General features: G+C 45.1%; 1 protein-coding gene across 2 annotated transcripts in view; it reads left to right on the top strand.

Annotated features, from left to right (window-relative positions):
- Nucleotides 1–27,215, top strand: part of NUDCD1 (NudC domain containing 1) — a 142,046-nt gene that overhangs the window by 26,022 nt on the left and 88,809 nt on the right. The window contains exons 3-5 of one of the 2 annotated variants that reach the window (XM_073590191.1): nucleotides 1,565–1,750; nucleotides 3,284–3,467; nucleotides 24,778–24,948. In XM_073590191.1, coding sequence (XP_073446292.1) covers nucleotides 1,565–1,750; nucleotides 3,284–3,467; nucleotides 24,778–24,948 — 541 coding nt within the window. The remainder of the gene's footprint in view (nucleotides 1–1,564; nucleotides 1,751–3,283; nucleotides 3,468–24,777; nucleotides 24,949–27,215) is intronic. The other variant, XM_073590192.1, reaches the window with a different exon arrangement.

Below are 27,215 nucleotides of genomic sequence, written 5' to 3'. Positions count from 1 at the left end.
TTGGGCTTTGTGAGGTCATCATGCTGCGTTGGGGCTTTATGGGGGCATAATACTGCATTGGAGAGGCTGTATAGGGACATTTTACTGCGTGGGGTCACGTATGGTGACACACTGTATGGGGACATCATACTGTGTGGGAACGCCAAATTTTGTGGGGACATCATACTGCATGGGGGAGGCTGTTTGCACACCATAAGGTGTAGATTATATTGTGTCGGTGCGCTGTGTGGGACATCATACTTTTTGTGAGGTCATCATGCTGCGTGGGGGGGCTTATCATACTGCATTGGAGAGGCTGTATAGGGACATTTTGCTGCGTGGGGGGCCGTATGGTGACACACTGGATGGGAGAAGCTGTGTGGGGACACAGTAATGCGTTGGGGGCTGTATGGGGACATCATACCGCATGGTGAGGCTGTGTGCACACCATAAGGTGTGAGATACTTTGTGTAGATCATCCTGTGTGGTGGGCGGAGGGGAACATCGTACTTTTTGTGGGGACTTCATTCTGTGGAAGCTGCTTTATGAGGACGTCATAGTGCATGGCGGCTGTGCGGGGACATTGTGATGTTTGAGATATTGTGTTGGGAGCCGTTGATCAAGTTTCAAGAGTTTAATAATGGGAGATTATGATTTATAAACTTTACTAAAAATCATTAAATTATATGGTGTTTTATTATGGTTAAATGTAAGACTACGGTTACCATAAGCTGCATTGTGACATGCATTAGCAATAGCGGCGAGTCCTCAGAACTAATGCTGCTCAATGTGTAAATGAATATGAAACAACAATAATAATGATTATAATAATAGAATATAATAAATCTGCCGTCGGCTTGTCCCTTCTTCGGCAGTCACTGTTTCTCCCGTAGGCCCTTGGGACGATTAATGACCCCCGCCTCTATTTAGAGGGGTTGTCCAGGCCTACAGTATTGATGATATCGTTTGGGGACGCCGGTTGTCTGCCCCCCTCCGATCAGTTGGTGGCTATATGTAGAGTATACGGGGCGGGAACATCGCAGCGCCGTTCTATCGGCAGTGTCTGTTTCCGGTTCACTACCATGACACTTATGCGAGACTCTTCTCGGCAGAATCTGTGAGATGAATGACTATTTTTTTTTTTTTTTTTCTATGCCAAATACAAAAAAGTGAGGGAGAAAAAAAAGGAACAAGAACTATTGCACTTGCAGATTTTCTGAAACTGTCTAATTCCGATGACAGCGGAGGTTATAATCCGCCTCTGGGGACAGCTACTTCGTGTCCGTGCCCCTGGGTTAGGACTATGGGTATTATGTAATGGTCGTGCTGCGATCTCTGTGCAGTGACTTATTGATTTGCTCCTGTCTGGAAGACCCTTTATTATCTGTATCCTGAAATCGTCTTATCTGCCATCCTGAGATACAGAAGGCGATGGAGGGGAATTGAGACGCACACACCTCTATGATCCTTCAGATTCTATTACCTTCTCCTACCTTCCTTGCTTTTTTTTAACCTGAACATAAGTCACAGAAGCGTAGTCATTGTGCTTACCATGAAATAATTTTGCTTCTTGTACAATTTTAAGGATACAGCTTTGGGGAAACCAATAGAAGTCTTCAGATTTCCGAGTGACGTAAGCTCCTGCGACCAGCGACTTTGCTCCTCCATGCATTTCACGTCGCCCGATTGGGTGACCCTTTCTGATGGCACGGGAACCTTATATGTCATCCGCAATTCCAGGAATGATGAATGCGCCTCGGTAAAATGGGAAGTGAGTATTCTCCTCCATGTACAAGATGTCTGGTTACATAAAATACAGCCCTCGGGGTGTCCTGATCCCACAAAACTGCCCCCAAGAAAATTTTTCCAAACTATTTGATCATCATGCAACTTAGATAAGAACTTCAGATGCTCACGCCAGGCGAGTATCATTATCAGTCGACTAATGCGAGTGTCCAGCTCAAATGAAAATTCTTAAGATTGGAGTAAAATAACTAGTTGTACAGGTTACTAACATATTTTAAAATCAGAGTATCCCCAGTCTAAAGATATTGGCGCTTTCCTGGCTCTGTAGTTTCGGGTTTGATACAGAGTTATTTCTGTGCCTCAATTTACCAATTCTGTGGATGAAGGGGGCTGGCTGACTGCTCACTTACATAGCTGTAAATAGCCGTTCCTACGGTAGAAAAGAAAGTTGGCTTAGGCTACTTTCAGATTTCCGGATTTTAAATCCGGCGGGCTGCGGCGAAAAGTTGTCAAACTGGATCCGGTAGAAGTCGCAGCCCGCCGGATCATCTGTTTTTGCCGGATACAGTGCAGGAGAGGGAGAAAGAGTCTTCGCGCATGCACTCTGCAAAAAAGCGGTCCGGCGCTGTCAAAAAACGTTGCATGGAACGTTTTTTTGCAGACGCCGGACAGGCATTTTTTGCTGTTTCCGGCAAAAGCCAGACACGCCGCATGGCCATCAGGCGCAGTGCGGTGATAATGTAAGTCTATGGGGAAAAAGCCGGATCCGGTGGCAACAGGCGCCGGATCCGGTTTTTACATTTTTCGCCGCATCGCGCCTGATGCTTCAAAACGGAAATCTGAAAGTAGCCTTAGCTATTCCTATGAGCGCAGTCAGCCAGCCCCCTTCACACACCACACTGGTCATGTGCTGACGTATGTTCTCTCCGATGTTAGGCACAAACCAGTAGTAGGGCTGTCAAAACCCAAGACTTCTTTATATAGCTTATGTAGCCCAGTGGCTTTGCAAAAATGTTACAAATTCTTCATAGTTCCCGGTTCTGATGGCTCTTTCTGCTCTAGTTCTTGTTTTAGAAATGTCTGCAAGGAAGGTGGAGGGAGTTGTACATGGATTTCTACAGCATGGGGAGTAGAGAAAGCGTGTACAGTCTTGGGGAGGGTGCAGAAAACCAGCTACAGAAAAGGAGGAAGGCACAAGGAGAGGAAATGGAGCTGTGCTGATACATGCAAGTGAAGCCCGCAGCATTCTAGATACGCATAGTGCTTACTTCCAGCCTATATTACTGGGAGAGACAATCTGACGAGAAAAATTTGAAACTTGGATCTTGCTGCAAACTAGTGATAACCAGTAATATATTCATATGAAATCTGCATATTGCCAACTCTACTTTCTCTAAAAGCGTAATTCAATATGGGATGGGTCTTTATTTGCATAGGACTAACCTTGCCGTTAAGATAAGCATCTGCTGATCACGCCTCTGGTCACCACGCAGTACATTGTATTAGCCTTCACATTGATGACTATTGTCTCATTCTTTTATTTTCACGTTCATTGCAGCTGAAGTTTAATGAGGAGCTGGGGGACCCGTTCATCGTTCTTCACAGTATTGTGTACGCCCGGGATGAGGTGCAGATCATCGATACTCTAGTATTGTCTATTGAGAGAGATGAGCTGGATGATAAAGGCAGCGGTTTCCATGTCTCCTTGGAGTGGATATCTATAGTGTGCGGCCAAAATATCGGTAACTACTTCTCCTTCTGTAAAGCAGATATATCTTTCTTTAGTTTTGGAGCTTCTGTGGCCTTGTGTTCTCAATGTTTAAAAGGGTATTACCTAGATTGAAAATGGGTAAGGGATAATTTGCCAATTTCTGGGGATCTCTCTGCTGGGTCCCCAACGAGAGCGGGACTCTGGATCCTGCAGAACCCTGTCTCTGTGAAGCAGAGATGTAATGGCACAACGGCTATTCCTTTCATTGTTTATGGGGCCTCTGGAGAAAGCGGACTTCATCACTTTTCTGTTTTCGTTGAAAAGAGAGGGTAGGGAGCACCACTACCGGGCAGGAGAATAACCAATTCCACAATATAATATACAAGGGGTGCTGCACAATGCACAGGGGGGGGGACAATAATCAAAAAAAGAAAAAAGACCAAGCATATTAGGTGCACACCCAAAACAATAAGAATATATGTACAAATATATATAAATTTTATTGAAAGACAGAAAAAACTCACAATATAAACATTTAAAAGGCAAAGCACACCCCTAATTGTCCCAAATGAGTCTAACAATAGATACTAGTAGACAAGAACCAGGTAGATAAATAATGACCCACACTGCCTTCTGATCTGAGAAGAAAGTCCAAGGACGGGAGGGTTGGCTCCACTTTCTGTTGCATTGTACATCAGCCTTATTGGGGCTCACAATTTAGATTCCCTATCAGTAGGTCTTTAGAGTGTGAGAGGAAACCGGCGGAGAACCCGGAGGAAACCCCCACAAACACAGAGGTAACATACCAACTCCTTGCAGACGTTGTCCAATTTGAATCCAAGACCCCAGCGCTGTAAGACTACCGTGCTAACCACTGAGCCATCGTGATGATTTTGTGAAGTAAGGTGGCGGATTTCGCCGATATCAACTGGTTTAGCTCAGTGACTAATGTGTATGGGTGTCTGTTGTCTGATGATCGGGAGAGATGTCGATCACGCGTGTCCAATGTCAGACTGCAGATTGCATGGTTTTTCTGGAGATAAGCGGCCGGCCAATGTGTCAGCTTTCAGGTTTCTCATAGAAAGCACAAGCGCTCTGCTGAACGAGCATTACTGTGTATGGGACAGTTGGCTGAGATGGATGTTGGCTGAAGAATCTTAGACTCATGGAATCATAGAATGTTAGGGTTGGAAGGGACCTCCTGGGTCATCCCGCTGCTTAATGCAGGATTCACTAAACCATCTCAAACAGATGTCTGTCCAGCCTCTGCTTGAAGACTTCCATTGAGGGAGAACTCACTACCTCTCGTGGCAGCCTGCTCCACTCATTGATGATCCTCCCTCTCAAAATGTTTTTTAAACTATCTAATCTGTATCTTCTCCCTTTCAGTCTCATTCCATTGCTTCTCGTGTTTCCATGTACAAATGAGAATAATGATGATCCCTCTACAATATGACAGCCCTTCAGATGTTTGTAGACCACTATTAAGACTCCTCTTAGCCTTCTTTTTTTGTAAGCTAAACATTCTCAAATCCTTTAACCATTCCTCATAGGACATACTTTGCAGTCCGCTCACCATCCTGGTAGCTCTTCTCTGAAATTGTGCCAGTTTTTCAATCTATCTGCCAATAGCCTTCTAATGTGTATGGTCAGCCTTAGTGAGTAGCTTACAGCCATGTTTTGAATATAAAGTATATGTTTATAGTGAAAAATCATATTTGTACTTCATCATGATTTCTTTCAACCTTATTTTCTCCTTTACTCAGCAGAGGAATCTCCTCTACAAGTGTAGCGCTAAGTGATCTTATGCGTAGGGCCTCGTATTTCACAGCACTTGGTGATTCTGGAGAGTACAGACCCATACGTGCTTTTCTAATTTATCTCATGTATCTGTTCATAGATTCCTCCACATTTGACAGCAAAAATATCACTGTGTGGCATGTAGTCAGAAATCATCACCTCTCTGGATGTAAGCTTTTTATTGCCAAATGTCCAACTAATGAAACAATTTAGTTTGTGCTAAAAGTCTGCAGTGACTCCGACTATTTTTGTTTTTTAAGTCACCACCAGTACTCTCCTGTCCCCTAGCATTTACCATTCTTGGGCTGCTTCACTTATGCACTCACTGGTTGTATTCTAGAGAAGAAGCTAGCTGGTAGAATTGCTGCTGCTGTGCAGCTCCTCTTCCCAGATTCTCTCGGGTGCAGCCACTCAGTGCATGGCTGGAGGTACTCTAGTACAGTCAATGTTTTAATTGCTTTTTATATTTTTGGGGGAGGGCTCGGTGGGAAAAAAAAAATTGTCCGTTTAGAGTTGGGGAAAAAAATGTCCTAATCTATAGAATCAGGCTTTGGTACACAAAACGCAGCAAAACCTGATACCTGCATTTTTCACCACACATTCATTTCAGTGGATGAAAAACGCTGAAAAAATGCTGAAAGAAGTGACATGCTCCATTATGCAAAATGTCATGCAAAGCACAAAATCCTGATGACCAAAAATCCAAGCTGTGTGCATGAGATTTCTGAAATCTCATAGGCTTTGCTGGTACTGTAAAACGCAGCTGAAAATTTGCATTAAAAAAGCAGCAAAAATGCCCAGTGTGAACTTAGCCTTAACCTGTGATTTGTGATCTGTTGTGCAATATACTAGAAGAGTTAAAGGTAACCGGTCACCAGGTCTTCTCAATATAAACTCCGGCCGCCACTTTTGCAACAGTCTAGTAACCTGGATATAAACCCCCAATCCCTCTGCATATCCCAAAGAATCCTAAAATACCACATTTTTTCCCCCTGTGTGCAAAGTCACCAATTACCATGTAACGCTAGTTGCATATGCATAGGTCATGTTAATAATAGCAGTGCACACCTATTGCTGATAGGTGTTAGTCTACATAAGCCCAAGTAAACAATAAAATGTTATTTACCCATTTGAAGTCCCAGGAGCATGCCAGTATTTATCCCCAACGCGCGTTTCGCCTGTGTAGCTTCCTCAGGGGGAAATGGCAGCTGCTACTGATCAGATTCTATGTAGATAGAAGATGGAGGAGTTGGAGCCCTGCCTTCTTCTAGCTACTTAGACTCTCATCAGTAGCAGCTGTCATCTATCTCAGTGATGGTAAAGTCTGTCAAGAATCTTGAGAATGACCGTTCAGTCCTGGCAGAGAAAGAAGCAGATTTCTATGGTAAGATATATTACAAAGTTGCTTATTTTCACGTGTTTTATTGATTTGTGAAATAAAAAAGTTAAACGGTGGTTACCCTTTAAGTACTGTACTCCTGCTGTGTGTAGAGCAGGCTCAGCTTCTGAGCCCCCTGCATAAGCGCGCACTCGACATACGCCCGCACCCGAAATACATTTGCTGCATGTTTTGGGTAAGGGTTAAAAGACAGACAGATTTGCTAACATATGAAGGTGATGAGCAATTTCTCAGTATTCCCCTGCATTAATCTCCGGTGTTTCTCTGCTCTGTGCCCTGACCCAACCCACGGCAGATGCAACTTCAGCTTATTCTCCCACTAAACCGTCTTTCTTTCTCAGTAACTTTCCCGTGAGTCATCCGTGTCTCATCCCTCTATTTTCCTCCCACGCGTTCGCTTGCTTAAATAGTAATCCAGTGCGCTTACCTGCAGTCATATCTTTCAGCCTCGCTCGCTATTCTAAGATGAAGTAGAAAAAAATGATCAGCTTTTTCCTTTAGTTTCTGGAGAATATTATTCTCTGCAGGTACAACGCGTTTCACGGTTAAAAGAAGAGTGACAGAACTCTATAAATGTACAATATGTGCCGACTAATGGACACATCTGATAATGGAGACAAAAGCGCAGCTTTTCTTTCTTTTCTTTTTGATTTATTAAATATTTGCAACATGGAGCCATCATTTTTCTCCCATAAATCTTTGGTGCATTAATAGGTAATCCGCTTTGTACTATATCTAACTAAAGAAAAATCCCTGCCTCTATATGTACAAGCACTGCACTGTAACTGTGGGGTCAAAGAAGCTCTGCACTACTCACAGGTCCCCTATATACTGCACCACACGGGACACTTCCCTTATATACTGCACTGCATGGGACACATCCTCTCTATAGTATACCAGATGGGACACATCCCCTATATACTGCACCACACGGGACATGTCCTCTATATACTGCACCACACGAGACACTTCCCCTATATACTGCACTACATGGGACACATCCTCTCTATGGTATACCAGATGGGACACATCCCCTATATACTACTCCACATGGGACATGTCCTCTATATACTGCACCACACGGGACACTTCCCTTATATACTGCACTGCATGGGACACATCCTCTCTATAGTATACCAGATGGGGCACATCCACTATATACTGCACCACACGGGACACTTCCCCTATGTACTGCACTACATGGGACACATCCTCTCTATAGTATACCAGATGGGACACATCCCGTATATACTACTCCACACGGGACATGTCCTCTATATACTGCACCACACGAGACACATCCCCTATGTGCTGCACCTCACAAGACAGATCCTCTATGTACCACACCACACAGGAGAGCTGACGGAGAGTAGTCAATTCACAGCTGCCGTCATTTATCGTACAGTGATTCTGATTAACCCCATATAAAGTTGTTGCTCATATAGTAGTTTGATATTAACATTGACTTTACCTAGAACTGGAAGTCTCTAAACAATTGATGAAAAGACAAGAAGAGAATTGATCCAATAGGTTGGTAAGAGGCCTACAGGAACATTAATGCAGCTGCAGGAATTTCTGTCAAGTAATGGTTCCATACTGTATAACAATCTTATGTATACTTCATATCTGTGGCCTGCGAAATAGGGTGACAAGACAGAAGCTTTTTCTTACAAAAAAACAAACATCTAAGCTTGGTTATATTTTGCCAAAACCTACATCAAGTCTGACAAAAGCATGTGGGAAAATGTGTTTTGGTCTGATGAGACCAAGGTTGTCATTTTTGACCATAATTTCAAAAGGTATGTTTAGTGCAAAACCAAAACTACCAAAAGAACTACATACCCACAGTGAAGCATGGTGGAGACATGCTTCTTTTCATCAGCTGAAACTGGGGCTTTAGTCAACGTGGAGGGAATTATGAAGACTTCCATATATCAGTAAATTTTTCATCAAAACCTTCAGGTCACTAATAAAAAGCTGAAGACGAAAAGGAATTTCATGTTTCAGTACGACAATAACCCAAATCATGCCTCCAAAATAATGCCTTGGCTGGCAGAAGGTCAAAGTTTTGTAATTGCCCTGCTACAGCCCATATCTGAATACAGCTGGAAATCTGTGGGTGACCTAAAGAGGGCGCTGTACACAGGAGGTGCCCTAAAAATCTGACAGATGTGGAGCCACTTTAAGAAAGAGGGCGGCAAAGAGTGCTAATTCTAGATGTGCCATGCTGATTGACTCCTACCCAAGAAGACTGAATGCTGTGATGTCTGACCTCCTATCTGTTGTGAATGTGTTCATGTTGGCTATGTAGCTGGGCACAACGGACTTGGAGCAGGAGTCTTCAGCCTACGCTCAGGGCTGGAGGTCAGCAAAATACAAAAGTGGTACTTCTATTCTATCTAACATGACAAATGAAATGTTTGCTTATATTATTTATTTTTATATCGTCTGTATGAAGCAAAAATAAATAAAAGGACATTCTTACATAGCCCGCATTGCACATTAATACGAGCTCTGTCGGGTTGAAACCTCTTCTTCCGGCTGCTATTTTCTGCAGTTCTAAAGCAGTTTAGAAAACTTCTTACAGACAGAAATCTCTTTTGCATCTACCCCGGTAGTCTTTCTTTTTATTCCTATTACAGAAGCTTCTTGGTTTATGTTCCGCGAATAGCAGTAACCTAAAAAACGATTGCGTGATCAGAACATGCGGCTCAGAAGTTTGGTGTGGAGGAGTCGGCACACTAAATAATCTTTATACCATTTACTTAGTCTTGTTTCTTAGTATAATGTTTTTTTTTTTCTGAATTTAGCTAGCTATCCATTCTACATCACCCTCTGAGCTCTGTTATCTGGGTTCCCTAGAATACCCTAATATTAGACCCTTTTATTCAGGAATGGACCTAAACCCTTCTGAGCTTTGAAACGTTGGGACAATTCAATTTCCTTTTCTTAGACCAGTTCTGAAGATGTTTTGAAGGCGTCACCTAGAATCTGGGGTACAGTGGTAGACCACCTGAGCATTGTCAAGTCGGTGTATCATATACTGTCATAATGTGACATGGCCCATGAGGTGCAGGTGGCAATAAACCACACTTGGAGCTGGCATGAATAGGAATCGTCTTTTAAGTTTCTAGATAAATAATCTTAAGGGAATCTGTCAACAGGTTTTTTTTTTTTTTGTGTATTCTAAGAGCAGCATAATATAGGGCAAGAGACCCTGATTCCAGTGATGTGTCACTTACTGGACTGCATGGTGTAGTTTTGATAGAATTCATGTTTTATTTGTTGTGGATGCAGCAGTGAATCAGAGTGCTGAGTATAACCCCGTCCACACCACTGATAGTTTCTTGTGTAGTTTCCAATCAGTGGTGGGGGCGGAGGTACACAGGCTGGCCTGACTGGCCTGCACATGACACCTAGTCAGGCAGTGATAATCTCCTGCTCATAAAATACTGATTGTATTAAAACTACTACAAACAGTCTATTAAGTGATACATCCCTGGAATCAGGATACCTTGCTCTATATAATGCTGCCCTCAGATTAAATGGCAAACAGCTACTGACTGATTCCCTTTAAGAGATAAGCGTTCCCCTAGTCAATTCTTGACAACCCCTCACCTGTCCTTATTGTTATAGTGGCTGCTACACGGAGTGCAGTTGATGAAAATCTGGATCCACATCAGTTTCCAGATGTTGGAATGTGAATTTCTTGTCTCCTTGTGACCAATATTTACTACCTACAGCAAGTCTCTTCTGAAGTGGTGAGCTGCACTTCTATTTGCCATACAGTACACTTCCTCAACATGCTTCTTTTTAGGTCCCTTGTTTCACAGATGACAAATTTACAATAAGCGGAATTGCTACATGATCACGGCTGATGTGGGTGTGTTTCAAGCATGCTTCAGACTCACACCAATATTAGCCATTTCCTCGGTAGCGTAGCCAGAGTCCAGTGGGATCCAGGTAATTTGGATCTGGGTCATCGACTGCCACAAGGCGGTTGCTTAGATGCATGGGCACACGTGGCGTTGCTTTGGGTCTATAAATTTATATTGACCTTTTCAAAATAAATGATAGTTTACCTGTGAATAACACAAGCATTCAGTTAACAAAAAACAAATATCACAATACTGTTACTAAGCATAACACCAATATAGCCAATAATATGACAAGGCGGCCTAAGGTGCCCCTATTTTTGTGCCCTTATTAGAATCATAGAATCGTAGAGTTGGAAGGGACCTCCTGGGCCATCTGGTCCAACCCCCTGCTCAAAGCAGGATTCGCTAAATCATCAAATATTGAATGATACTAGAACACATTGTGGCCACCTTACAGTACTGATGGCTCCATATAGTAATATTCTTTACGTACACTAGTCTTCTAGTTAATATCTTGCACATTTTAGTGCTTTGGTAAATCTTTGTACTCTCCAAATTTAAAGGGGTTGTGTGGGTGAAAACAAGGTATACACCTGTCTGCAAGATGATCGGTGGGATTCCGGCTTCTAGGACCCGCAACGATCAGCAGAACAGGGAACTTGTGTTTTGATTACAAAATGGAGACAGGTCAGATGCCCGACTACCACTCCTTTCATTCTCTGTGGGGCTGCCGAGTGTGGCACTTGACTTTTGGTTGAGTTGTGGAGTGGTGGTTGGGCATCCAACCTGCCGCTTCCTTTTATAAAGGGTGTACAAATTGCTCAATTGGTTCTGGTCCCACCACTCGGAACCCCACCAGTAAGTAAATTATGACCGATCCTACAGTAAGATGAGGACTTGTTTTAACGGACTACTTTTAATGGTGCCCTCTACACAGTGGTCTTATTTGTCCACCCCTTCATCAATAATTCCGCCAAACCAGTGCCCCATTTATCTTACTAATAAAGAGAAAAAATGAATCCCCGCTCAAATGTTGAACGCTAGATCATCTTCCTTTCTGTGGTGCAGGCAACGCAATTTCGTTCTTGCTCTGCCTGCAACAGGATGTTGATGTCCTCGGCCGTGGTCCTCCGTGGAAGTCTTCTCCGTTATAGTTTTCAACTAAATCTATGTCCTGCGGACGGAGATGCAGATGAAAATGGCCTGAGCCACCATAGGGCACCTCTCCTTTCCAGGCCCAGTTGTGGTCTCCTCCTCATGTGATCATGACTCCCTACACTCATGATTGTCATACAATGGTTCTAGTCCTCTGCTTATCTGATCACTCCACTGCACTTGGGTTTCATTAACTTCTTCACTCCGAAGCCTGTTTTCACCTTCCTGACCAGGCCAAATTTTACAATTCTGACCAGTGTCACTTTATGTGGTAATAACTCTGGAACTCTTCAACGGATCCCACTGATTCTGAGTTTTTTTCGTGACATTTAAGGAAGTTAGAAGAGTTAAAAATGTATCAGCAATTTCTAATTTTTCTAACAGAATTTACCAAACCAATTTTTGTAGGGACCACGTCACATTTGAAATGACTTCGAGGGGCCTATGTGACAAAAAATACCCTATTGTGACATCATTCTTAAAACTGCACCCCTCATAGTGCTCAAAACCTGACTTAAGAAGTTTATTAATTCTTTAGGTGCTTCACAGAAATTAAAGCAATGTGGAATGAAAATTTTACTTTTTCCCTCAAAATATTGCTTTAGTTTCAAATCGTGCATTTTCATATCAGTAGTAGTAGAACATGGACCATACAATTTGTGCAAATTCTCCTAAGTATGCCAATACCCCATATGCGGGGGGAAAACTACTGTTTGGGTGCACGGAAGGGCTTGAAAGGAAAGAAGTGCCATTTGAATTTTGGAACGCAGAATTGGCTGGAATCGAGAGCGGATGCCATTTCGCATTTGAAGAGCCTGTGATGTACCTAAACAATGAAAACCCCTCACAAGTAACCCCATTTTGGAAACTAGACCACTCAAGACTTTATCTAGATGTATTGTGAGCACCTAGAACCCCCTGATGCTTCACGGAATTTTATAACATTGAGCCGTGACAATGTACACATTTTTCCCACAAAAATATTGCTTTAGCCTTAAATTTTTTCATTTTATTCGGTCGTCCATGACAGCACCACCTGAGAGAGAGGGATCCGCCCTTCCTAGGAACAGGAAAACCTACAGATACAAAAGGGCGGCATCTCTCCCACGCATCAGTTGGTTTCCTGTTCCTAACAAGGACAGAACTCCCTACAGATCGTCCGTCATGGATAACCGAATTCCCAGGCCAGCGGACCGACTCAGGTAGCGAGGGGTTCTCCTACCTCGGTCTCGCTGGGGGCCCTGGATGCGCCACGGTGGGTCCGGGTAGGATTTCCACGGCAGTGGTAAGAGCAGGCGGAGACAGGGTCCGGTGGGCGCCTTCTCCATGGGGCCGGTGAGGTAAGCGGTGTCCCCCTGTGTCTCCTTCCCCCGGGGGTGCGGCCCATTCGGGCGGGCGCCGCCGGCGGTGTCCCACAAAGGGAGCGGCGGTTCCGAGCCAGCGGCGCAGTGCTAGCCCCTTGCCGCGCGTCCCCGTGGCCTCTGTCGCGCGGCGGAAGTGACGCGGCGGAGGGGGCGGGGCCTAGCGCCGAAACCGGAAGTCGGATGCCGGTCGACTTCCGGTTGTTGTGGACACGCGCCGATGCGCGCCCGCCGCCTGAGGGGGCCGGGCAGGCCTGAAGGGGAGGGGGAGGATCGCGAGGAGCGGTCCAATGGGGGGCCCGAACACCGGACGGAGTTCCTGCTGATCCGGAGGGGAAGCCTTCTTAAGACAGAAGGCATTGCTGCTGAGGTGCTTCTGGAGGCCCAGCGATGGACACAACAGAAGCCCCCATGGACCCACAAGAGGTGCAGCCCGTGGCAAAGCACCCCAGTGACCAGCCTAAGAGGCGGAAGGAGGTACGTTCGAGTGGACAGAGCCACAGTAGTTCCTCTAGGCCAAAGGATCCTCCTGCAGCCCCCCATGATCCGGTACCTGTCCTCATCTGCAAGGGTAAGAGATCTGCGAGAATGTACCCTAATGCAGTGTCCCCTTATGTGTTTGATTCTCAGGGGAAGAAGGCCACAGGGAAGCAGAAGCACAAGGAATGTGCCCTCTGTAGTTGCCCCTTACCAGATGGCCACCCTAAGAGATTGTGTCAGTCTTGCGTGAGACAGACGGTAGGGACGGAGATGAGGGGTAGAACGTGAGTGGAGTATCAGACTCTTACACTCTTCCCTATTTATGCAGGTAGCGGAAGAAGCTCCAAGCTTCGCTACAGACCTGAGACAATTAATCAGGACTGAAATAAAAGCCCTATCAAAACAAGATTCTTCTAAAAGAAGACGGGCTAGTGTTTCAGGCTCAGAATCTTCAGTCGGCCCTAGGAGGGAAGATATCTCCTCAGAGTCCTCGGCCTCCTCTTCTTCTTCCGAAGAGGATTCCAGCCGGTTCTGTTTTCCCTTGGACCAAATGGATAAATTAATTAAAACCATAAGGTCAACCATGGGGGTAGAAGAAAAAAAGACAGAACTGTCTGCTCAGGACATTATGTTCGGGGGTCTAGACCCCAGAAAGCAAAGGACTTTTCCATTAAACGAAAGAGTCCAGAGCCTGGTAGACAGGGAGTGGAAAAAAAACGGAAAAAAGGGGTTCTATGCCGCCTGCTTTCAAGCGAAGATACCCCTTTGAGGACCCAATAGTAAGTCGATGGGATAAGGCCCCCAAGCTGGATGCAGCGGTAGCTAAGGCCTCCAAAAAGTCATCTATACCCTTCGACGATATGGCCTCCCTTAAAGACCCCCTAGATAAAAAGGCAGATTCCTTTTTAAAGGGCACATGGGAGATGTCAGCAGGCGCCCTAAGGCCAGCAATAGCAGCCACGTGCGCAGCCAGATCCATGATGGTTTGGCTGGATCAATTGGACTCCCAGCTAAAGGATGGAACCTCGCGAGCTTCCATCCGTAAGTCTCTTCCAATTATCCAGAATGCTGCTGCCTTTCTGGCAGATGCCTCGGCAGACTCAGTAAGAATGGCGGCCAGGTCTGCAAGTTTGTCTAATTCGGCCCGAAGAGCCCTCTGGTTAAAATGCTGGCCGGGAGATATCCAAGCCAGGTCCCGTCTCTGTTCTATCCCCTGTGAGGGTGAATACTTGTTCGGCCCCGTCCTAGACGAACTGTTAGAGAAAGCCGGGGATGAGAAAAAGAAATTTCCGAGTCTGCCGAATACATCCTGGAGACGTCCCTTTTCTAGGAAAGGGTATTCCCGCAGGAGGCAGGCCAGAGATCAGAACAGATGGGACAACAAGAAAACCAGAGGTACGGGCTTCATGTTCGGAGGAGGGGGGCGCCAAGAAGGTCCATCACGGGATAATAAGAAGCCGCCCCAATGACTAGTGGCTCCGGTAGGAGGAAGATTATCTGCCTTCTACCCGGCCTGGGCCAGAATCTCAAATAGCAGCTGGATACTGGGGGTGATAGCTACAGAACTGCACCTAGAGTTCTCCTGCGTTCCCCAAGATCGGTTCAGGGTAACTCCGCTCAAATCTTCCCCGCTAGAACAAGCTGCCCTGGAGACCGAGGTCCTCGAGCTACTGGACAAAAAAGTCCTGACGAGAGTTCCAGAGGAAGAGAGGGGGAAAGGCTTCTATTCCCCCCTGTTCTTGGTCCGTAAACCGGACGACTCATTTAGGGCTATATTTAACCTCAAAGCCCTCAATAAATTCCTGGTCGTACGTCCGTTTAAAATGGAAACAATTAACACCGCAATAAAGATGCTGTTTCAAAACTGCTTCATGGTGGTCCTAGATCTGAAAGACGCTTACTACCATATACCCATATGTCTAGCACACCAACCTTTCCTTAGACTGGCGGTTCAGTTGGAGGGGTCGATCCAGCACTTCCAGTACGCGGCCTTACCCTTCGGGGTGGCAGTTGCGCCCCGAGTATTCACCAAAGTGATGGCAGAGGTGATGGCCCATCTGCGCGAGCTAAACATTCTAGTCGTTCCCTATCTAGATGACCTCCTTATAATAGGCAGTTCAGCCGAGCAGTGTTTAGAACAATTACAGAAAACAACGGCGGCTCTAGAGCGGTTGGGATGGCTACTTAATATCAAAAAATCCCGTTTGCAGCCATTAAAAATTCAACAATTTTTAGGCCTAACCCTAGATTCTAAAAAGCAGGAATGCCGTCTGCCCCCAGAGAAGCTGCTGCACCTGCATGGCCGGGTCCTGAACGCTTCCAACAACCCCTCCATGTCCCTCAGGAAAGCCATGTCCCTGTTGGGTTCCCTCTCATCCTGCATTCCCGCGGTCCAGTGGGCCCAAGTTCATACGAGAACTCTACAGGGCGAAGTTTTATGGTATCAGAGGATTCTTGGGGGTAACTTAGAAGGTCGACTGACCTTATCCAGAAACACAATAAAGTCCCTGGAGTGGTGGCTAGAAAGAAATAACTTGTCTAGAGGGGTCCCTTGGGAGTATAACATTACCCGCGTGGTCACCACGGATGCAAGTCCTTCCGGTTGGGGGGCGTATATGGAGGAAATTCTGGTCCAGGGCCTATGGGAACGGGATCAGATACAAATGTCTTCTAATTTGAAAGAATTGACAGCGGTAGTACACGCAGCTAAAGAGCTCCTTATGTATCTACAGGGCCATCACGTATGAGTTCTCTCGGACAATCGAGTGGCCGTGGCCTATATCAACCACCAAGGCGGAACTCGATCCAAAACTCTGATGAATGTGGCAGGACAGTTGTTCCAGCTAGCAGAGCGGCATTTTTTATCTCTCACGGCTCTTCACATAAGAGGAAAAGAGAACGTCGCGGCAGATTTCCTAAGCCGCAATCTGTTAAAACAAGGAGAGTGGGCCTTAAACACCTCCATTTTCGTTCAGATCGTGCAGAGATGGGGTCAACCAGAGGTGGATCTATTCGCCACCAAGGAGAACTCGAAAACGAGACAGTTTTGCTCCCTAAATCCCAGGGAGACTCCTCTGGCAGTAGATGCGCTACTGATAAAATGGGACTTCAGGCTAGCCTACGCCTTTCCTCCCCTAGCTCTACTTCCTCTGGTGTTGAGGAAGATCAGGAAGGACAGGGCAAGGGTCATAGTCATCGCCCCGTTCTGGCCCAGAAGAGCATGGTTCTCGAACCTCAGGATCATGTCGGTAGACGATCCTTGGGTTCTCCCGGACATCCCGGACCTTCTGTCCCAAGGCCCGGTCTTCCACCCTCAGGTGGCTGGCCTACATCTCACGGCGTGGAATTTGAGCGGTCACTGCTAAAAAGTAAAGGCTTCTCCCCAGACCTAATTGACACTCTACTAAAAAGTAGGAAAGTGGTGACAACTAAGATTTACGTCAGAATTTGGAAAAGATTCCTCCAAAGCTCAAATATAAATACTGATGATTCCGTCCCTATAGGCCAGATCTTGGAATTTTTACAAAAAGGGCTGGACCTGGGTCTCTCCACCAGTACCCTTAAAGTACAGGTATCCGCCTTAGGGGCTCTCTTTAGCTGCAACATCGCGGCTAATTACTGGGTCAATAGGTTTATCAAAGCAGCGAGTAGATCCAGACCAATAGTAAAGAATAGACTCACGCCATGGGATTTGAACCTAGTCCTCACAGCTATGACAGAAGTGCCATTTGAACCCATCTCGTCAGCCTCTATTAGGAGCCTGTCCCTCAAGATAGCTTTCCTGATAGCCATAACGTCAGCCCGTAGGGTAAGCGACATTCAGGCATTGTCTAGGCGCCCACCTTTTCTTCAGGTAAAAGAGGATAGGGTAATACTTAGACCTGACCCAGCGTATTTACCAAAAGTAGCCTCCAGCTTTCACAGGTCGCAGGAAATAGTCCTTCCATCCTTCCTCCCTAAACCAACTAATGAGAAAGAGGAGAAGCTACACACTTTAGATGTTAGGAGATGCCTCTTGGAGTATCTAGCGGCTACCGATCCCTGGAAGAAGGACAATGCCCTCTTTGTCTCCTACCAAGGCCCTAGGAAAGGTCTTAGGGTGTCCAAAAGTACACTAGCCAGATGGATTAGAGAAGCAATCTCGTTAGCTTATACCTCAAAAGGTAGAGTAGCTCCGGAGAAATTGAAGGCGCATTCCACCAGAGCCGTGGCGACCTCGTGGGCCGAGAGATCGGAAGTCTCCATCGACCAGATTTGTAAGGCGGCCACTTGGTCCTCTCCGAGCACTTTTTATAGTCATTATAGGCTAGACTTGGGTGCTTCTGCAGACCTCTCCTTCGGTATCAGGGTTCTGCAGGCTGTAGTCCCCCCCCCCTAAAGTAGTGATTACTCTCTGTAATTCTCTCAGGTGGTGCTGTCATGGACGACCGAATAAAGTCTTAGTTACTCACCGGTTAACTGTATTTTTCGGAGTCCATGACAGCACCCATAGATTCCCTTCCCTTAGTCAATTTGGGTGTGCACGTCTTCCCTTTGTACATATCCACGGGTGATAAAAATTTAAGTATTAATATTGTTGTACATATAATCATGCATTAACCTTGGAGGTCCTCTTTTATGCTCTGTAATCCAACTGATGCGTGGGAGAGGTGCCGCCCTTTTGTATCTGTAGGTTTTCCTGTTCCTAGGAAGGGCAGATCCCTCTCTCTCAGGTGGTGCTGTCATGGACTCCGAAAAATACCGTTAACCGGTGAGTAACTAAGACTTTCACAAGCATAGCTGGAGAAAATGGCCCCCCAAAATCATTGCGCAATTTCTTCTGAGTATGCCGATACCCCGTATGTGATGGTAAACTACTGTTAGGACACATTGCTAAGCTCTGAAAGGAATGAGTGACATTTTGGAACACAGACTTTGATGGAATAGTGTACTGACGCTATGTCGTGTTTGGAGAGCCCCTAATGTGCCTAAACAATGGAAACCCCCCCCCCTACAAGTGACTCCATTTTGGAAATTAGTCTCAAGGAATTTATCTAGAGGCATAGTCTTAGTTGTGATAATGACGCTTTTGGTTTTACTGGTGCATGAATTTATATTGTGGTTGTATGTGTAAGTTGTGCTGAGTACATCTAGAACTATATAAAAGGGTGTTATTTTAAAGGGTTAATCCAGAACCCAAAAGTAAATTAATAAATCTTTAAAAACTAATATATTCTGTAATTTGTCATGTTAAAATTCAATACCATTCATTCTGTACTGCAACTTGGGGCTCTGTTTATGTTGCCCACCTGCTATGATGATTCGTTTGAGTATCAGGATGCATGAAGGGATGCTCAAACAAATTTTCATATGCTAGCTGAAGCTGCTGTCACTCCCCTTTGCGCCCTGAAACAGTGTCATCAGGGGGAGGGCGGTAGCTGGGACATCCCGACACTCCCCTTGCTTCGTTTTCCGCTTTGCAGGCACATTGTTGTTTTTTTAACTTTATTGTTAAAATGCCATGATTGGCTGATTAGAATTGATTGGCCAATCAAATCAATGGCCGACGCGTTAAAGCCCCCCCAGGGGCACTGTGTAGGGAGCGTCTGCTGTCCGGGACAGGAGTCACCTTAACTCTGTCACCCCATGGTTCAGTGCGGTGAACGGAACTAGCTGCACGCCGCACACGTACGGTGGACAATGTGAAAGTGTTAAGTTTTGCACCATATTTAATGTGTGGAGGACATGATTTGTGGCACGTACTATCATACAAGTAGGACAGGTTCTCCTCCTACACTTCTTACTGCAGCTTTCCTCACAGACTCCACAAGTCTCCAGTCCATAAAATGGCAGCTAGTGGAGTCCAAACCTGTCCTTCAGTTTCTTCCAGTAGAAAACCTCATCTGAGAAAACTGCTTCTCTATAGAAGGAGACTGATGGACAGGTCTTGTCTTATGCTCCTCCACTAGCAGCCATTTTTGGACTGGAATTGGTTTCTGCACTTGAAAGATGACAGTCCTGTGTGGAAACACATTATGGAATAAAAAACACATCTTTATATTATTGGATCAAGGCGTTTCATTTCTGATAACTTGGCCCAAAACCATGAATTGCCGTTTCTTTGTCTGGTGATGGTCAACTTTTTGGGAAGCATCAACCACAGCCTCCCACACACTGTTCAGAGAGGTGACTGTTTTCCTTCACTGTAAATCTCGTTTAAAAAGAGCCCGCAAGTTCTCAGTAGGGTGTAGGTCTGGTGAGGAAGAGGCCGTGTCATTATTCTGTCATCTGTATGAACTTTACTGGCAGCCGAACAGTGGAGACTTCGATGCTGCGATTGAGCACTGTCGTACAGAAAAATAATGGCTTTCTTGAAAGATGCAGACTTTTTCTGGTACCACTTCTTGAACAAAATATCTTCTAAAAACTTGCAGTAGGTTTGGAAATTTGCATTAGAGTCCACCTTGAATCAAAAAGATTCAGCTAGTTCATATTTAATACCAGACCCCACCACCTTGTTGGCATCTGAGTGGAAGTGAAGGTCTGTGCTCGTTACCGAACCAACCATGGGCTTATTCATCTGGTCTGTCAGAGTCTCTCTCATCAGTCCATAAAACCTTCTTAAAATCTGTCTTCTGATATTTGTTGGCCCAGACTTGATGTTTCCACTCATAAGTTTTGCTCAGTGGTGGTTGAGTTCAGTTTCCCTCACCTCGGCCGTGTCGCTGAGCACCTTGTACTTCTGTGTCTTGCTCGGTGGTGGTCGGTCTCGGCCTTCTCACCTTGCCTGTGTGTCTGAGCACTAAACACCTTGTACTTCTGTGTCTTGCTCGGTGGTGGTCGGTCTCAGCCTTCTCACCTTGCCTGTGTATCTGAGCACTGAATACCTTGTATTCTGTGTCTTGCTCGGTGGTGGTCGGTCTCAGCCTTCTCACCTTGCCTGTGTATCTGAGCACTGAACACCTTGTACTTCTGTGTCTTGCTCGGTGGTGGTCGGTCTCAGCCTTCTCACCTTGCCTGTGTATCTGAGCACTGAACACCTTGTACTTCTGTGTCTTGCTCGGTGGTGGTCGGTCTCAGCCTTCTCACCTTGCCTGTGTATCTGAGCACTGAATACCTTGTACTTCTGTGTCTTGCTCGGTGGTGGTCGGTCTCAGCCTTCTCACCTTGCCTGTGTATCTGAGCACTGAATACCTTGTACTTCTGTGTCTTGCTCGGTGGTGGTCGGTCTCAGCCTTCTCACCTTTCCTGTGTATATGAGCACTGAATACCTTGTACTTCTGTGTCTTGCTCGGTGGTGGTCGGTCTCAGCCTTCTCACCTTGCCTGTGTGTCTGAGCACTAAACACCTTGTACTTCTGTGTCTTGGTCGGTCTCAGCCTTCTCACCTTTCCTGTGTATCTGAGCACTGAATACCTTGTACTTCTGTGTCTTGCTTGGTGGTGGTCGGTCTCAGCCTTCTCTCCTTGCCTGTGTATCTGAGCACTGAACACCTTGTACTTCTGTGTCTTGCTCGGTGGTGGTCGGTCTCAGCCTTCTCACCTTGCCTGTGTGTCTGAGCACTAAACACCTTGTACTTCTGTGTCTTGGTCGGTCTCAGTCTTCTCACCTTTCCTGTGTATCTGAGCACTGAATACCTTGTACTTCTGTGTGTTGCTCGGTGGTGGTCGGTCTCAGCCTTCTCTCCTTGCCTGTGTATCTGAGCACTGAACACCTTGTACTTCTGTGTCTTGCTTGGTGGTGGTCTCAGCCTTCTCTACTTGCCTGTGTGTCTGGGCAATAAACACCTTGTACTTCTGTGTCTTGGTCGGTCTCAGTCTTCTCACCTTTCCTGTGTATCTGAGCACTGAATACCTTGTACTTCTGTGTCTTGCTCGGTGGTGGTCGGTCTCAGCCTTCTCACCTTGCCTGTGTGTCTGAGCACTAAACACCTTGTACTTCTGTGTCTTGGTCGGTCTCAGCCTTCTCACCTTTCCTGTGTATCTGAGCACTGAATACCTTGTACTTCTGTGTCTTGCTCGGTGGTGGTCGGTCTCAGCCTTCTCACCTTGCCTGTGTGTCTGAGCACTAAACACCTTGTACTTCTGTGTCTTGGTCGGTCTCAGCCTTCTCACCTTTCCTGTGTATCTGAGCACTGAATACCTTGTACTTCTGTGTCTTGCTCGGTGGTGGTCGGTCTCAGCCTTCTCTCCTTGCCTGTGTATCTGAGCACTAAACACCTTGTACTTCTGTGTCTTGGTCGGTCTCAGCCTTCTCACGTTTCCTGTGTATCTGAGCACTGAATACCTTGTACTTCTGTTTGTTGCTCGGTGGTGGTCGGTCTCAGCCTTCTCTCCTTGCCTGTGTATCTGAGCACTGAACACCTTGTACTTCTGTGTCTTGCTCGGTGGTGGTCGGTCTCAGCCTTCTCTACTTGCCTGTGTGTCTGGGCAGTAAACACCTTGTACTTCTGTGTCTTGGTCGGTCTCAGTCTTCTCACCTTTCCTGTGTATCTGAGCACTGAATACCTTGTACTTCTGTGTCTTGCTCGGTGGTGGTCGGTCTCACCCTTCTCACCTTGCCTGTGTGTCTGAGCACTGAATACCTTGTACTTCTGTGTCTTGCTCGGTGGTGGTCGGTCTCACCCTTCTCACCTTGCCTGTGTCTGAGCACTGAATACCTTGTACTTCTGTGTCTTGCTCGGTGGTGGTCGGTCTCACCCTTCTCACCTTGCCTGTGTGTCTGAGCACTAAACACCTTGTACTTCTGTGTCTTGGTCGGTCTCAGCCTTCTCACCTTTCCTGTGTATCTGAGCACTGAATACCTTGTACTTCTGTGTCTTGCTCGGTGGTGGTCGGTCTCAGCCTTCTCTCCTTGCCTGTGTATCTGAGCACTGAATACCTTGTACTTCTGTGTCTTGCTCGGTGGTGGTCGGTCTCAGCCTTCTCACCTTGCCTGTGTGTCTGAGCACTAAACACCTTGTACTTCTGTGTCTTGGTCGGTCTCAGCCTTCTCACCTTTCCTGTGTATCTGATCACTGAATACCTTGTACTTCTGTGTCTTGCTCGGTGGTGGTCGGTCTCAGCCTTCTCTCCTTGCCTGTGTATCTGAGCACTGAATACCTTGTACTTCTGTGTCTTGCTCGGTGGTGGTCGGTCTCAGCCTTCTCACCTTGCCTGTGTATCTGAGCACTGAACACCTTGTACTTCTGTGTCTTGCTCGGTGGTGGTCGGTCTCGGCCTTCTCACCTTGCCTGTGTATCTGAGCACTGAACACCTTGTACTTCTGTGTCTTGCTCGGTGGTGGTCGGTCTCAGCCTTCTCACCTTGCCTGTGTATCTGAGCACTGAATACCTTTTACTTCTGTGTCTTGCTCGGTGGTGGTCGGTCTCAGCCTTCTCACCTTGCCTGTGTGTCTGAGCACTAAACACCTTGTACTTCTGTGTCTTGGTCGGTCTCAGCCTTCTCACCTTTCCTGTGTATCTGAGCACTGAATACCTTGTACTTCTGTGTCTTGCTCGGTGGTGGTCGATCTCAGCCTTCTCACCTTGCCTGTGTATCTGAGCACTGAACACCTTGTACTGCTGGGCGGCCTCCAGGAAGGTCGCAGTTCTGGAATATGACATTACTGGAGGATAATGGCTTCCTGGTCCCTTCACGTTTGATTCTTCTCAAATATTTGGTAGTTTGTGGCTTTTTTTCGTCAACCCTTTTTTCTTACCCTGTTCATTATTTGCAGTAAAAATGTTAATGGATCTGTTATCAATGTCTTAGAAATTTAAGACTTCTGCATCCCTCTGTAAGACTTGTACCAATTTTTGACTTTTCAAAATAAAATCTTTTTTAAGCCCATTTTGCCTGCGGAAAACAAGCTGCCTAATAATTCTGCGCACGTTGATAAGGGGCGTTGTATTCTCAGGTCGCACCCTCCTCATTACACACATACACGACACCTAATCTGCTCCATCCAATAAGCATAAAACGTTCTACAGCGCGGAGTGGGAAAATCTTAGAAAAATGATGGTATGGTCTAAATACTCGTCTAATAATTCTGCACTCGGTATATAGGGATTAGCTGTATGGAGCATGAGTAGAACATTTGATACAGCAAATTACGAAAGTGGTTAGGGATGAAAAATAGATTCTTATACAGGCCATTTTAGGTATCAGACAACCTCTTTAATTTATTCTACAGGTCAAAATGGTTATGGTGATCCTAAAAATTAAATCACTTGCTTTTGTGTTGCCATACCCTGGGAGACAAAAGTTAATCAGTTTTCCATCAACTTACGTAATATGAAGACTATTTTTTTTCTTTTTTGCGGGTCAAGCTGTTTTTATGGTTATCATCTTTGGGTATATACAGCGCCTTGATCACTTTTAATTGCAATTTTTTTTTTTTGGAAGAGATAAAAAAAACAGCAATTCTGGCATTCTTTTCATTTTTTTTTTTTTTTTTTTTTGGGGGGGAGCTGTTTAAAGTGCAGAATAAAGATATGAATCTTCTGTCTTTCAGAATGTTGCTCAAGATTACTTTTCAATTAATGATGATTAATTTTTGCAGCTCGTTTCCAACCACCTCCATATTTTTCAAGTTACAGTCTAGTGGTCGAGAGGTGTAATATGTTCAGTAGGTATTTTCTACCTCCCGTTACTGATTTCTGAGGATTCTACTGTGTATAATATTCACAGAAAGAGGAAAAATGACGGCACTCCAAAAGTAGAAAAATAAAGTTTATTTGGCAAATCAAGCCATATTAAAAACAGGAAGCCTGACGCGTATCGAGTGCGTCACATGCACTCTTAGTCATGACTAAGAGTGTTTTGACGCACTCGAAATGCGTCAGGCTTCTTGATTTTAATATGGTTTGTTTTGCCAAATAAACTTTTTTATTTTTCTACTTTGGAGTGCCGTCATTTTTCCTCTTTCTGTGATTGCTACACTTACTAGTTTGGATGTACACCCTCCTGTCTCGTGTTTTGGCTCAAACAATTTGGACATATGGACTGACTTCGTAGCGGCTCCAAGTCTCCCTTCCTTGGGTATAATATTAATCATTTTCAGTGTTGTCTTAACATGCTTTACCCATTCCATTTAAGGATGGTCTTGAATGCCTCCACAATAGGAGATGCTACCGGCAATTATGGGGCAAACAGCAATTTTCCTACAATCTTTATGCGAAATGAGTTTTGCTTCTAGCATAGGTGTCGTAATTGAGCAACATACCTAAACCTTGTGCGGCTGTAATCGGTTCTTTAGTATGATATGAATGTCTATAGAAGATATTGCTTTTTTTTTTTTGTGTTCACAGATGAATGTAAAATCTTGAAACGTAGGAAGCTTCATGGCAAATCTGTCCCGCATTATGCGGCTATTGAACCGGCGGGAAATGGTTTGACGATTATCTCTTACAAACCCTTCAGATTCATTGTAGATGAGGAAAATCAACCAGAAGAGGAGAGAATGGAAGAAGAGAAGAAAGGTAATGTTGACACCGGTGTTCCCTTGATCCAATTTCCTTCTAATGTGAAAATTTGCATGTGAAATACAATTTATTTTTTCCCTGCACCCACAGAAATAACTTGTAGAGAGAAGGAAGATCCGGCACTGGAGACTTAGTAAAATCCACGATAAGTTTTATTCACATAATTTCATGATAAAACCATAAAGGGGAAAACAGACCCCCCACGCCTGACGCGTTTCGAACCTTACACCAGGTTCTTCCTCAGAATGTCTCTGAGGAAGAACCTGGTGTAAGGTTCGAAACGCGTCAGGCGTGGGGGGTCTGTTTTCCCCTTTATGGTTTTATCATGAAATTATGTGAATAAAACTTATCGTGGATTTTATTAAGTCTCCAGTGCCGGATCTTCCTTCTCTCTTCATGTTTGCAACACATGGTGGTCAGCCATTTGATCCCTAGGCACGACCGGCTTACAGGACTATTTTGGTGAGCACAAATTTCCCTTTCCCCTTCCTAATTTTAGAAATAACTTGTGGCAGTAGCGGTTTATCACACAATAAAAGTAATAAAATATTTTTATGGAGCAGAATTTGTAACAGGTAAAAATATTTTAGAATGGAAACAGCTTTTCATGCAAATATAAATATAATATTCTGCATTTCAAATATATGTTGTATGCCACATTTTATTTTTTCTTTATCTGGAAGTTTACATAGCAGAAAATGAGGATAAAGTTTGCAGAATTTCTTCCGCATAAAGTATAATCACCAAAATTAAATAACTTTAACAGATGGGTATATACAAATTAGTACCGTACATTTTATTCCTGGTGGGTTGTGTAGTGAAGGAGTTGCTTACATTTTCCTGGTAGTCTTGACTTGGAGACTAAGAACTTACTGTCTCCAGATCATAGCAGCCACTGTGCATTCAGAAACACAGGGTGGACAGCAGTATGAGCAGTCTGTTTTTTATTTCAGCACCCTTGGTATCTCCAGAATTAGATTAGATAGGGTGGACAGCAGTGTGAGCAGCCTCTCTTAAGCCCCCATTACACACTGCGATATCGCTAGCAATATCGCTGTAAAGTCACCGATTTTGTGACGTTGCAGCGATATTGTTAGCGATACCGCTACATGTGATACTTGCGTCCGACCGGCTCCCCCGCTGGTTATCGCTGATCGCGCGAGAAGCTCCTGGACCATTCCTCGTCGGCCACTTCCTGCTGGGCTTCCTGCTGTGACGACGAGCGACGCGTGGAGCCGGGCGGGAGGAAGCAGGATCGCCCCGTCTGACAGGTAAGTAGCGATCCCCGACCCCAGCGATGTCGCTAGTGAGATCTGCCTGTGTGGCAGCTCACTAGCGACCACCTAGCGATGCACCAGTGATCCTGACCGCGTCATATCGCTGGTCGGGATCGCTGGTGCATCGCTAGGTGTAACGGTACCCTTACATCCGTACCCCTGATATCTCCAGTATTAGATCAGACAGACATGGTGGAGAGCAGTGTGAGCAGCCTGTTCCTACCACAGCACCCTGTTATTTCTGGTATTAGATCAGGTAGAGAGGGTGGACACCAGTGTGAGCAGCCTTTTCTGACTTCAAAACTCCTGGTATCTCCAGTATTAGATCAGATAGACGTGGTGGATAGAAGTGTGAGCAGCTTCTTCTTACCATAGCACCACTGATAACTCCAGTATTAGATCAGATTCGCAGGGCATACAGCAGTTTGATCAGCTTCTATTTACTTCAGCAGTATTAAATTAGATATATATGATGTACTGCAGTGTGAGCAGCTTCTTCTTAACACTGCATATTTGGTATCTCCAGTATTAGATTAGAATATCCACTGGGAGCCCATCTTCCTACACATGAAAAGGAGCAGATCTTCCTACTACACATGCTCATAGGCACTAGTTCTGTTAACATTATATGACAGGTCTTTGTCAGGGCAGAAAGACAGCAGCCAATTTAATACCCAGTGAACAATGACAAATTGAGTTTGCAAATTTAAAGATATTTAGAAATTTATTTGTAATGACATTTTCTTTCATTCTTTTTTTTTTTCCATTTCCTGAACACCTTTAAATACACAGTATACACAATACCTCTTATTGTTTTGAAATATACAGTATATTGAGGCTTGTTTGTATTTTACAAGTTCAAAGTTTATTCTAATATGTAAAATTAAAAACACACAAAGGGTTCACGCTATAATGAATTTTTTTTTTTAATATACAGTACAAGCACAACATAACCTTTCTTTGTCTTTTTTTTTTTCCATCTCATTC

The sequence above is a fragment of the Dendrobates tinctorius genome, unplaced genomic scaffold (assembly GCF_039654945.1).
Source record: "Dendrobates tinctorius isolate UK_male_01 unplaced genomic scaffold, ASM3965494v1 ptg000116l, whole genome shotgun sequence".
NCBI lineage: Eukaryota > Metazoa > Chordata > Amphibia > Anura > Dendrobatidae > Dendrobates > Dendrobates tinctorius.
This window is presented reverse-complemented; position numbering and strand designations above follow the sequence as displayed.